The 14,410-nt window shown below is 32.6% G+C and overlaps 1 protein-coding gene across 2 annotated transcripts in view; it reads right to left on the minus strand.

Moving 5' to 3' along the window:
- The window catches only part of LOC128990836 (synaptotagmin-5), a 233,353-nt gene that overhangs the window by 86,887 nt on the left and 132,056 nt on the right, over positions 1–14,410 (minus strand). The window contains exon 2 of one of the 2 annotated variants that reach the window (XM_054413450.1): positions 6,491–6,711. The exons of the other annotated variant lie outside the window; for it this stretch is intronic. Within the exon in view, the coding sequence (XP_054269425.1) occupies positions 6,491–6,619 (129 nt within the window). The 5' untranslated portion in view covers positions 6,620–6,711. The remainder of the gene's footprint in view (positions 1–6,490; positions 6,712–14,410) is intronic. 2 annotated transcript variants of the gene reach the window in all.

Below are 14,410 nucleotides of genomic sequence, written 5' to 3' on the forward strand. Positions count from 1 at the left end.
AAAAGTAGTTCAAAATGATGGGTCACAACACCCCCTTCATATTTAAAATAATTTATCACATTTCAAAATGGCGGATCCAAGATGGCGGCCGAAAAAAAATACATCAGTCATAACCAAGTGAAAATAGGTGGACAATTACTGGTAGTGTATACTTATCATTATCTAGCACTATTTTGGGATTATGGTCTTAGTTTGTAAATGCACAATGTTAAAATGGGCTAAAAATAAAGTTTTAAAAAGCCCTCGTAACTTTAGAATGAATCAAGATTTTTTTAAACGGTTTGCGACATTGTAATCAGGGTAAAAATGTAGTTCGAAATAATGGGTCACAACCCCACCTTTACATTTGAAAAAAAATGTTGCATCCAATATGGCGGATCCAAGATGGCGGCCGGAAATGACCACCTTGTCAAAATGAAGTACTTACTATCCAACAATGTTTGGAAGTGGTCTGGGATTGATATTTGAAAAAATGTAGAAAAAAGTTGGGGGGGGGACAATTAAAACTCACCCTGTATAATGCTTTGTACAACGACGTAGTATGTCGTTTTCTTACTATTGCTTAAAATGAGTGATTTTAATAATTAGATTTTTAATTGATTCTAGGAAATAAGTTAGATTCTATACTAATTGAATGTGTTAATTCTATAAGAAATTGAATACCGTATTAATGGTAAATATTTAACAATGTTATATTACAATGAAAATATATTTTAAGAAAAAAATCAAGAATGCTATATAGAAGATAAAGTAAAATTAACATCATTACGAAGGGCCACCACCCCAGCAAAGCGTACCCGGGGGGAGCGGGTGGAGCGTGCGAGTGCGGGCGTCTTTAAACCGTACTAGTGGGCATGTCAGGTTCCGAGCGTTTCATTCACATTCGCCGTTGCGTTGATAATAAAGAGGCATATTCAAGTGCTAAAATGTTAAACATAAACCCCCTTCATCTTAACGAATTGTTCGAAAAGGTAGCCTATATTGGCCGGTTTAACAAACATTGTTTTGATTTAGATTTTAAAAGATTTCAGGGATTGGTTGACACTAGTACAGGATAAAATATTGTTAGTCATATTTTCCAGTTTTTGGAGATTTTTAAGTTACTTTATGGCTAAAAATATTTGCGCCTCAATTTTCTAAAACCAACACTTAAAATCAAATGTATTACTTGTACCTTTTTCTTCAGGCGTAAATAAGAAAATAACGTGAAAATAAAATTAATAAAATCCAATTTAATTTGCCCAACAACTATACGTCGAAACGATTGCAACTTCCAAATGCATTTTTATAAGCATTATTGAGCATTGTATTTTGACCCAAACATCGCCGGATTTTGCTGCAAGTATCTATTTGAAAGTTATAATCTGTTGGAAAGTAAGCAAGTCGGAGGTTGGATTCAATAAGGTTATTTGTTGAAAGTTGAACGCTGAGCTATTGAGGCTGACATGAGTCAATACATCACTGGTGCTACTGTCGTGTCTGTTTAGTTCATCTTGTTCGTTATTTGATCACTTTATCTGGAAACTGATTCAGTTAAGTACCAATGTACTCACAGTGATCTTCATCCTCTCAGTGTTTTACTTAGTTAACTGTCAACTCTTTTGTTTACGATTACTTGTTTTTATTTACTGACTTGGTAATTATTTTACCACACATATATAAAGTGTCATGTGTGTTTTCTTCTTCGTGTTCTGCAATTAATTCACGTAATTTGAATAAAAAATGGCTCTTAATTTACTCACAAAGTGATCTTCATCATCTCATGAATTATTTTAGTTAACTGTAGTTTAGTTCTTACAGGTTATTTTACTGATGGGTAAAAGTGATCACACATCCTTTTTCGATTTGTCAAGTAACAAATTGTGTGGGAAAGTGTGCTATAGGAAGTAAAAAACTAGGTTGAAAATGAATTCATATGAACATATTTCTCATACAGTTTTTTTATTGAAAATAATACCTACTAAGTAAAAAGCATAACACTTCTTGAAATAGTAAAAATGTTCTCACCAGTTCTTTGAGTTAAGCATTTGCGATTGTTAGTGTGGTTATAAAACTCTTTTTACCGTAGTTAGAGATATTTTTCACTTCTTTAATGTGGAATGTATAATTAAATTTACAAGTTCAACAAGGCCAATATATATAAAAATTTTATTTTATTCACAAACGCTTTCGGAAACTATGTTTCCATCTTCAGGCACTAGTACACTGGTGTGCTATTATTATTATTATTCTTTAATGTGCTTAGTTATGACACACCCTAAACGCACTTTTACTACCGCGTATTTTTGTAATACGAACACTATAACTCAAAACCATTCAATGTGTTATATTTGTTTGTTCTATTGCAGAGAGTTGGCACAGATAAAGGTAGATAAATAAGTTAAATGACTTTCCGTAGTCAAATAGCTTGTAGCTGCTATAACAACAATGAATATTCAAACCAAGAGATCGTTTAATATGATATGTAAAGAATGCAATAGGTTTCGAGAATGGCCCATAGTGGAAATAGTTCCTTTTTCCCAGGGAGCGGGTTATTCTGAATCTCTGAATATCCATTAAAGATGTAACGAGCTAATGCAGTAATATTTTTTGACATGCAAGTTTTGCAAGTTGTTTGATATGACTGATTTTATTCCACAGACGAATAACAAACAATTGAAATGTTATTTGTTATTCCTCTGTTGAATAAAATCGGTTTATTTAGTCTTTAATCCGAGTGTTAAGAATCGTGATTACGGTCGGAAACGAACCTGTAAGCACTCGAGTGAGTTTAGCTCGCTGATGACTTTGCTAATGAAAATCTACTTTAATTTAATTGACTCAGAGCGCAGTCTAGACTGGAGTTTAAATTAAAGTGACTTTATTTAGGATGTATATTTTGTTCAGTGTAACGAAAAGGTTAACCCGTGGAGGAAGGTTTCCAAAGTGCACCATGGACAAATGTCCGCTTTTGCACAACGGATGCTTGTTTAGGGAGAGTTTTTAGTTGTTTGGGAAGCCTGGACAGCCCGAAATTGAAGTATTTAAGAAATTATAGACTCATTTGAATAAGCGATTATACTCTTATAATAATTAAATGGCATATATTATTTTTCAAATTAATAACCTACGATAAATTAAGATAAAAAATAATATTATAAGCTTATATACTACACAAGCTTATCATCCGGCCTACAGTGCCCACTAATATATTATTCGCCTTTGACTTGTTAAAAAAAAATCATACTTACTAGGTTGAGCATAGTGTAAACCTATAATAACGTGTGTGTGTGTTTAGCCTATAATGCTTTACGACTGTTTGTAATTCCTCCAATCATAAATATATTTGCATGAATTAATTCTTTTTGCCACAGTACGAAAGCAGATGTTTCTATTGGTCGCGTAAAATGCTATAACACTTTCGATATTAAAACTGAAGAAAATCAACAGTTAATTCTATGCTTGTTTTTAAGGTAACAAAGTATCACGAGTAAGATGGACCCATGTGATAATATTTGCATCCTAAAAAGTGTGAGACAAATTGAGGTTGGCATTTTATTTTAACTAAAAAAAAAAAAAACAATCTTCAGATAGCTTCTGTTGGGAGGGGTATCTACAAAACAGAGGTATTTTCGTCAATGATATTAGTATTTGTTCTACGAGGTGAACGTACCTAACTGCTCAAGGTTTTACAAGCCACTGGGGCCTGGCATTCATACGACGATAAAAGTTATTGGTTTTTGACAAGACTTGAACCCAGGATTCCATGATATAAGTCTCGCCCTTCTACAAGTTGAATGGCTCTGCACTAGTAAGACGTTAAAACATCTATTCGAGTGGCAATTGCTCAGCAATATTGAAAAGTATAAATTTGCGCATTAAAAAAAGTTAATGTAATGTAACAAGAAACCCACTGAACGATTCTATATAGCATACTAAACGTTGTAAACGAAATACCCCACAAAACAGTTTAGAAGGTATATAATATTGAAGATAAACAATTTTCGGAGAAGAAAAGATGTTGGCCAAGTCTAACTTCCATTCAAGAAGTCACAGGGGACACAGTTAGAGGAAAGTTTAGTTGAATAACAAACTTTTGTTTCTCGGAAGGTTTGTTATGTGACATTAATGCTTCTCCAACTCATAAAAAATAAGTTTAATTTAGTTTTGAATGCACCTAACACTGTCATTGTAAAACTGAAACACGAAAATCCGGTTTCATACGAATACATGCGCAGCTATCTTGTTCACCTTTATTATGTACACACGGTAAACCGCTGATTTGGGAAGATAGTAAACGGATTATGAACATAATACCAAGCCCTAACCTATATGTATATATAAAGTAAGGGAACCTTGCAGAAATCTATATATCGCAATAGTAATTAATTTAATTTAAAAAAATCTTGATAAATTATAAAGGGTCAAAATTTAAAATAAGCTAATTGAAACTAAGTAAACTATGATACGTTTAATGCATTTGCAAACTGAAGAAGAACTCAAATTATTTGAATTTTGTATACAGTTTTAGTAAAATACAATACGACACTGAATAACTAATATAATACAAGTTCATGCTTTCTAGTCTAGTTTCTAATATATAGCCAAACAAATAGGCAAAATAGATATAGTAATAAGTGTTGTATGAGATAATTAGTTTTGACGGAAAAAATACAAAATAAATGTTGAATTTGTTTAGTTCTAAACAAATAAATAAGTCCCCTGACTCTAAGAAACTCACTTATTGTTGCGTATGTCCTACAACAGATACATTATTACAGTATTTCCGGTGAAAATACAAAATGTTAATGTAAATATTACAAAGGCTTTTCTAAGAAAACTCATTTATGATTCAGAACGTAAAGTTCTCAGAAGAATTGGTATGCGGAGAGCGTGAGAGGCTGGAGTAATTTATTTGTAATTTCTACCCAACCGTGTTTAAATTGAATATCGCCAGAGAATAGTTGACAACTGGTCTTACATTATTTTACAGCACTAAGAAGTTTGTTACCATAAAATATCATAAACATGTATTTTGAATGACAAACTTTATATTTTGTTTAGACTAAAAACAGATTGGTAAACCTGTGACTAGGCCCCCTATAAAAAGTGAAAATGCTATTACAGTAATTAATTGCCCTTTTGAATACCTACTTCTAATATAAGACTGCTGAATACAGCTGTTACATATACCTTGAACAATGTAAGTATAACAGTATTGTTGTTTGTTTCTACATAAATTTCTATGAGAGTTACATATAATCATAAATAACTTTAAAATTTGAGAAAATAAGTTAATAGATAATCTTAAAGATAGGTTAGTTTAAGTAGCTTATGTGGGGTTAAGACTCACAGATTATTTAAGTTGAATGTAGCATTTCATTCTGAATTTTCGTTTAATTTTTTAATATATATCTTAAACTTAATATGAAATGGAAACATTAACCCATGAATATGTAAATTCTACATTCTTTTTAATAACCAATTTTAGAGGCAAGTGGTTACTCAAGATTACAACACCCAATCCAACCACAACAAACCACCCGACAAAACCATGAACCAAACTCCACAACCAACCTCACTCGATAAACAAAATCTTTCTATAGTATACAAGAGATTAAATTACCTTATTTCCGTCCAAGTGATCCTGAAGTCGTCTTAAGGTGATCGGTTTCGTCGTCTTTGACGTCATTGTCAAGCTAGACTTAAAATATATCACTCGAAGGAGGTAACTTAATCATTTTATGTCTAGCTTAACCATGACGCCATAGACGTCGAAACCGGTCACGTTATAGACTACAGTATTACTTGGACGGAAATAAGGTAATTTAACCTCTTATACATTATTTGAGAAATAATCCGGAAGGCAACACACAAAATAATAATTTTTCTAACCAGAGGCCACGGCAGAAAATTTAGATTTTTCTATATAAATGACACTGCCACAGCTGCAATCCTTTCCCTTGCTGATGACGGCATAGTCCTAAAACAGCCTTATAGGGTTCCAGCTCTCTGGATTGGAATATCACGATCACGTCACTTCCCGTTTATCCTATCGTATGGAACAACATACAAAGACCACACTAATATTCACTTTCATTTCGAACGTCTCTAGACGTTCCATTATGAAACACCACATACAACAAGCTTTTGATTTTACGGCAAGATGTTGAGTAAAAGTCTACAATAAGCAAAGAGGGATTCATAAAATGTTGTCTCAAAAACCAGTTTCTTCCCTGTTCAATGCCAATACAGTATATGCAGCCGGATGACATTTAAGGAAAGGCTGCATAACCTTTTTTAGAATATTTGTAATAATTGCGAATATTATTGCACTAGTTGGTCTTTGCTAAGTTTTATTTTATTTTTGTTACTTAACTTAAGACTGACGCGAGTTGGGCAAACATGTTTTGTCCCACCTTCACATTCTTGTCACTAAGCTCTAGCCTGAGTTGTAAACAACGTTGATTGTAATGCCAACCGCTCTAAAATACAATTAAAACATACTCACCGGATCTGGCTCACTGTCGGTGGATCCTGAACCGTCCTTGGTCCTCTCCTTGGTCAGTTTCGCCCAGCATTCGAGTCTCTTGTGGGCGACCCACACTCCCGCAGGCCCCAGCCCACTCTTGGACCCCATCACACACTCATCCACGCACCAGTTCTGTGTGTGTATTGTTTATAAAGCGAATAATCGCAATCTTACCGCAGTTTGTGACTAATTAGCTTTTACTAATCAACCAAGTTTATAAATTGAGTAATCACGAACAATATTTTTTGGGGAAAGTATTTATACAGATCATTGAGCCACTATTATGCTTATTAGAATGTTTAGAAACTTCACAACATGGTTGATAAATCTGATATATTTTTCCAGAAAACAATTTTACGCCACACTACATTATTTTGACGAACTTTCCACGCAAGGATTTAGTCCAGAAAACAGCTGTTTGCCGCCAGCTTATTCAAATGGGGTTTCATTGCGTACTACTGTACTGCAATGAGTTTTGCCGGGCACCAATCAGCTGATTATAATGTATTTAGGTGGCGGTGGCAGTGAGTGGTTATGGTTCCAAAAACATAACCTCTGAGAGGTTATGACTAGTGATTTTTATTCCTTTAGTTGGTGGAAATATAAGGATTTGTACGGATTTAGTAGTATGGCGTAAACTATCGTACGTAACTCGTCAAAAATGTGTGTACCGGACTCGTATGGTAATCCCGTACTCGACTTCGTCTCGCACGGGAACGACCACACTCGTCCGGTAAACACTTATTTTCAGGACTAGTAACGTAATATACTATTATAAACAAAGAGGTTTTGCGTTTGTAATTTTACGATAACAAGACAAGTTTGGTTTACAATAATAAAAAAATATTAATGTCCCTCTCGGCTAAACGCTTTCCATTGTAGGATAGAAGCACTATTTTCTGGGTTTTACACTTTATTTTCAAATGAAAGAAACAAAAGCCCTACTAAGTAATGCAGACCGTGCGAGAGCAATTTATAAAGCTAATCCCGGCGTGGGAGATACGTGAATGTGACGTCATAGGCGAAGTCCTAATGGGGCCGTGTAAATAAAATCATCAGAATAGTTTGGCAAAAGAATTATTACAGTTTTAAAAGTTTATTACAATATCAATTTTCAATATTTGTATGAATTTCAAAGAAAACATTTAAAACTCTTATTCTTCTAACATTACGACTTTGGCGTTTAATGCCATTTAACTCAAATTGCTCAAAAAAAGTTACTAACGGCAAATAAAAATATACCTGATTAATACAGTTTGTAAGTTTAGGAAAACAAAAATTTCAAGTTAGTCGAGTTGTTTTAGTGATAGTCTTCAAATCTAAAGGTTGCTGGTTGAAAGATTCTAAAATAATAAAGTTTTAAAATTCTGGACCCAGATGTGGTTTGTCAATAATGATTGCTATTAATAATGTTGATATCCAACAAATAGTTGGGGGTAGCACCGGAGCTTGGACTATTTCTCTACAAATAACGTAGATCCTGCCAGTGGCGTAGAAAGCACAGAAATATAAAAATTGAAATTCAGCTATAAAATATTAAAACTTACATATTAAAAGAGTTTTAAGAATTTAAGACAATTTAGAGATTAGTTTAAAAAGATTTTTTATATAGAATGTATACCCAAATAAATCAAATATCCAAAATAATGCAAATGACAATTCCAATCTATTTTTTATTACTAAATAGGTTTTATAACCGACTAAAATTTATATTTAAGAACCGGTGTCAATCATAAGTAGAAATTCATGTAAGCTCATTCTTCCGCTATAAATTGCATACCAATAGCAGTTCACACCACAACCTAGAATTATATATACGAATATAAAATACAAGAAAAGCACAGTTTTTAATTTACAAAAAGTTGCCTATATCTTCCGTTGGTTATTCTTTTGAAAAATGTAGATATGATATTAGGAAGATCCAATAAATAAAGATGATCCCTAGGGCCTCGAGAACCTGTATTGCATCATGTACGTACGTTGAATATAATATTGAGGTCAGCGTATGTGACGACAGGAGTTGTGTCGTCCAACTGTTCCTTTCAGTCTGCAATGAACTTCTACGTGTTATATATAAGGTTGGAAAACCTGTTTGTACTATACTTTTAAAGTTGAGACTAGGCGATTTGAGTGTTTTTAAAGGTGTAATTCACAATATTAAAAGGTTATATAATTGATAAAACGTAAATAAAAATATAAACGTTTTGTTTAAGTTTGTTGAGAGTGCAATACATCGTAGCAAACTGTTGAGAAAGTAGTGCTTTATCTAAGTACTTCTATCGTCCATTCTATCGGATACTGAAGTAGACTTACCATCCATATGGACCAGCTGTAGCAATTTCATTTATTAAAAAAGAACGTGGTTGTGTGAGCCAGCCACAGAATGCGCTAGTGTCTAATTCTATTGTAGAACTTTTTTGTTGCTGATGGGTCTTAATAGTTGCTCATCATAAGGCATTCCATATGTTTGACTTGGTAAATTAGTTAAGTATTTGTTAGAATTTAGTAATTTAGATCAGCGCAATCTGTAGGTGGCTCACATCAGCTACAACGATTTTGATAACAAATCTGGCAACAAATTTAACATGGGGATAGAATGTCTACTGTCATGATAGAGTTATTGAAGCAATTTAATTTCAAGTAATTGAGGTATTAAAAAAAAATGGGTGAATGAGTTAATTACTATATCGTAGTTTGTGTAATTGTTTTATTTGGTTCGTCTATATACAGACTGTCCCAAAAGTCCCGGACCGGTTTAATATTTCCTAAACGACAACAGATAAATCAATAAAATTTTGCACATTAACACCACACTAAAAAATCTACTTTTTTAAGGAACTATCAGTTTTCTGTCATATCATGGGGACGTCCCACGAGGAGTCAGAAGGAAATCTTAAATAGGAGCATAGGTCAATATGCACATCAGTTTAAAGGGCTTAGCTAGCAGAGTTCAATGCCGGAAACCGCGCCTCGAAAGGATCACCCGTTACAAAATGGCGGCCGTTCAAAGATTTCTTGAACCTGCCATTTTGAATCTTTGAACGACTGCCATTTTTTACTCAGGCGTTCTTTTGAGCTTGAATTTACGGCATTGTAATCTACTAGTGAAGACCTTTAATTTGATGTGCATATCGACCTATGCTTACGCTAACAAAAATGTTCTGACTCTTAGGGCTCTGCCCCCAAATGCAAATTAAATGAATCTTTGAACCACTGTTACTCTTGACTTGGTTGTCCGTTTGAGTTTAAATTTGCAGCATTATATTCTGCTAGTAAAGACCTTTAATCTGATGTACATGTCAACCTATGCTTCTATTTAAGATTTCCTTCTGACTCCTTGCGGGACGTCCCCATGATGTGACAGAAAATTTATATTTCCATAAAAAAGTAGATTTTTAGGTGTGATGTTGATGTACCAAATCTTGTTGATTTATCTGTTGTCGTTTAGAAAATATTAAACCGGTCCGGGACTTTTGGGACAGTCTGTATAATATCTGATATGTATGATAAATACACCATTGAAAATGGTAATGATTAATATTGTTATATGAGTATAAATACTACCTACTAGTAAAAGTAATTGTAAAAATAATGTATTAAATTAGTGCAAAGCAAAGAAATCTAATTTATCTACAAAGCATGTAATGTGAATCAAGTTTGAAACAAATGAATAGAATCATAAGCGTGTAATAGTATGACTCTTTATTTATACATTAACTTATAAAAAGGCATTGTTAATTGAAACAACACAACTGAAAATAGAAAGTAAAGAAAATAACAGTTTACCCGTATTTATTTATTAAATATTTTGGTTTTATTTAATACTAGCTGTAACCCGCGGGCTTTGCCCCGTTTAACTTCTTAATTTTTTTAAGATTATCTCGTTCGCATGGCTCAATCATGTCCTGGTTGAAGTTTGTTCGCTACGCTCACTCACCTTTAGGTTGGAGCTCGTTCGCTACGCTCACTCACCTTTAGGTTGGAGCTCGTTCGCTGCGCTCACTTGCCTTCAGGTTAGCTCGTTCGCTACGCTAACTCGCCTCCAGGTTGAAGTTCGTTCGCTGCGCTCACTCACCTTTTGGTTGCAAATTAGCTGTTGTCATAAATGTAAAAGAAATAATAGTGCTGCACCCTGTTGGTAATCCTTGTAACTTTAATGCTATTGAACATCATAGAACAGAACCAACTTGTTTAATTGAAACAGCTGTTAAGATTCAATAATTCCATTTCTCATAAGGTTAACATGGGAAACTCCAGAGCCACTGGGGCGGAGCCCGAAAGGATTTTTGAAATAAGAGCATGCCTATATGTTAATTCGGAATGTGAGCTATCATCATGCCAAATTTCAGCCCAATCCGACCAGTATTTTTCGCGTTCACTTGTCACAAACATACATCCATACATCCATACATCCATACATCCAAACTTTCTCATTTATAATATTAGTAGGATTTAAAGTTGATTATTAATTAAGGTTGAGACGTAACAAGTTTTGATACGGCAAGATGGCGTCATTTCAAGCCTCAGGTGTCATTCTAAAGATGCTTGACAAAGGGATATCAGTGGAATATTTATGAAGGTACCTATTTGTGTAGTAAATTGATGTTTTAAATCGTTTGAAAAAGCAACCGTAACCATGGATTATCTTCCAATCAATAAACACGTTGGCCTTATTGAATTGTATTTATTATATTAGGCCTATTATCGTTGGCCTTATTTTATTCATGTTTGTATGGTAACTAAATACGGACAAATATAAGGACTAAAAGGAAAACATTAGTTTTCAGAGAAAATATGATTTTTTTATATAGTCAAAACTATGACCACTCAATGGTTACCGTTTTATAATTGTTTCTGTCGTAATACGTCTTAAAACGCATTATGAACATTTTAAAAACATATATAATTTGTTTTTAGCCAAGGATTATTTTGAGAAAGAGAAAAATTAAATATTATTTCTTAATTTGGCAATTTTTGTGCTAGTAAAATGAAACTGTGTTTAAGCATTTATAAACATAAATTATTAATTAATTTTCACATGAAAACCACCCCACGGATAGTTTTTACATCTATTTATATAAATTTGTAACGTATAGCAAGGAAATTGTAGCGTCTATATAAATGTGATATTAAATGCCATAAAACGTGTTTAAATTTATAACCCATCGTAAATTTTAAAACTAAGTTAGCTAATCTTTACAATTTTGTATAAAAATATTTTTTTATTTATAGTTAAAAGAATTGTTATTCTATAAAAGGCTTTTAATAAGTCAAATCTCGATGTAAAGCTTAACCTAACTAATAAGTACTTTTAAAAATAAATTTTAAATTTTGAGTTACTTTATTTACTGTACATATTGCCATGCTAAAGTAATAATTTAAATACACAAAAAAAAAAAAAACACAATACTAAGAAAGATTTGATAAGAGTCCATACATATATACAGGTTATTTTAAATTTAAAAAGGAAGAGTGTATTTTACATATCATAAATAATGAGTAAAATAACATTTAGTTATATAAACCTTGAACAAATCATCACAAATGTTTATATAATTAGATAGAGTAATATATAAACATGTTTGATAATTTATTTATTTTAGTATAGAATTAACGTGAATCTAAATACAATTTTTATTAAGTGGTATTTCTTTTTTAAAGAGATTAATTGAAATGTTCGGCGACTAACGTTTGATGAATTTCAAATCTTAGCTCGAATACGGGTAAACTCTATATCTCATATCTCTTGGTTAAGGATAATCCTTCGAAATTTATGTGTTTTATCTTAGTATCCGGGTACCAGATGGTGATGTAAGAACAAACCTAAAAGAGCATTTAATCCCATTCCTCATTGATTAGCTATACACTATTAGACACACTGACTTTTGAGGTTTGAGGACTTTTCAAACTTCGTAATTTTACTTTCAGTATTGTTCTAAGAGGTCCAATTTCATGTTTTACGTCGGTTTCAAAAATAAAAAGCAATAAAAATAAAAGGCCTGCTAGCTAGAGTAAATGGGTAATGTTATTTAAATAAAAAACAATCCATTCCAGATCTTTGTAGCCACAGGTGTCAGACAAAACCTTTGGCTATGAAAATTGTTACCTAAAAGATCTCACTAGAGAAAGAAGTAAAATCAGGTCGCTTAGGTCAGTAAAATACTGTTTGAATGGAAATGGTGGAATTAAATAAATCTTGCCCATTTGAATAGCTGTGTAGTGTACTGTTAATTATTGAAAAGATACACACTCATAACAGTGGTTCATAAATGTATGAACCACTGTTATGAGTGTGTATCTTTTCTATAATTAACAGTACACAGCTATTAAAATGGGCAAGATTTTTTAATTCTACCATTTCCATTCAAAACAATATTTTACTGGCCTAAGCAACCTGATTTTACTTCTTTCTCCAGTTAGATCTTCTAGGTAACAATTTTCATTGCCAAACACCTAACCAATCATCATCAATCATTGCCAATTTAGATCAAACACCTAATGAGGTGTTTGATCTAAATTGGACTCAGCTAAATTATGTAGAATGTACGCCTAGTCAACAAAGACAAATAAGAGGGGGGAAATCGTGTAGTCCCGGAATTTTGCACAGTTGTAGGAGATATCCTCCCGAACAACATACTAAAAGTCCTATTGGGGGAAGGTGGGTGTAAATGTTAATTCTTTCAGTTTTCTGTAATTATCTCGAAAACTCCTTATACAGTAGTACGAGAAACTGTATCTACTTTAACGACGATGCTAATACTTGCCGAAAAATAATCATATAAACAATAATCTAAATACAAATAAAAATTTGACCTTAAAAGCCATCGAGAAGATGCAAATGCAAATAATGGGTTAATCATAAAGTTACGATCGTAAGAGCCACTCCATTATAATCCAAGCCACTACTACTGTTAACAAATGAGGTTCCATTAAACATGAAAGCTCTTGTCCAATATGTTGAGGTCGAATCGGCTCTATTCTGCTCCGAAACCCTATTAGTGTACAAAGCTTCGCTACAGGAATGGAGAACAAAAGAAACCGGATCGAACAATCTCAACAAATATGTACTTTTGATATTGCTTGTTTTGTAAACGTTTCATTTGAATCAACCCGAATATTTTCTACTATTATTTGTAAAGTAATTTGGTCGAGCATCTTATTTATTGATATTTTATTAATCTACAACCCTGGATAGAAATCAGTGAAAGATATTTATTTTGTTTTTAATAACTTTGAAAATTCTACGACGGATAGTAAAAATTGCAAATTGACAAGAAATTAATTTATATATCATAGATCTGGCTCTCAAATATCCATCTTGTATCTTAAAAATCAATGTTTTATTTGCTTTTTATTTATTTAATATATTTTTTAAATTTTGTTGAAAGTACTTAATACTTCCTCGTCTTTTTAAAGTTCTTCAATTAGTATAAGTAGTGTCACGGTTACTAGAGTATTCGTAGGTGGTGTGTTAAAAATAGTTCTCTATGGACGGTTTTGAAATAAACCCAATAAATCAATCAATATACAATAGATATTTTAAATACTTAAATAGAGTAGTGAAAATTTATAAAAATAATCACGCTATTGAACAAGTTTTTGTTTGGTACCCCAGAGAAGTAATTTGAAAACCTACAGACAATTAACTCTTTTAGCCAACGGAGATGAAAGACATTGAACGAGTCTAATTAATGGCTATTTCCCTCTCCCTTCCTCTTTCTATAATCTTTTGTGGTACATCCATGTTTAATAGGCAATCCCATATAAAAACAAGATAAAATGGCTCATAAAATAATCCCTATCGAAATAGAAAATATAAACTGTACTTTTACTTTTAGTGAGGTTGGGAATTGAAGAAATAACAAATAAAATTATTGGTTACTTGAGGTAATTTTGCTA

Source organism: Macrosteles quadrilineatus, unplaced genomic scaffold (genome assembly GCF_028750875.1).
Source record: "Macrosteles quadrilineatus isolate MER2022 unplaced genomic scaffold, UCM_ALF_1.0 Scaffold_3__2_contigs__length_128488019, whole genome shotgun sequence".
NCBI classification, from domain to species: Eukaryota; Metazoa; Arthropoda; class Insecta; order Hemiptera; family Cicadellidae; genus Macrosteles; species Macrosteles quadrilineatus.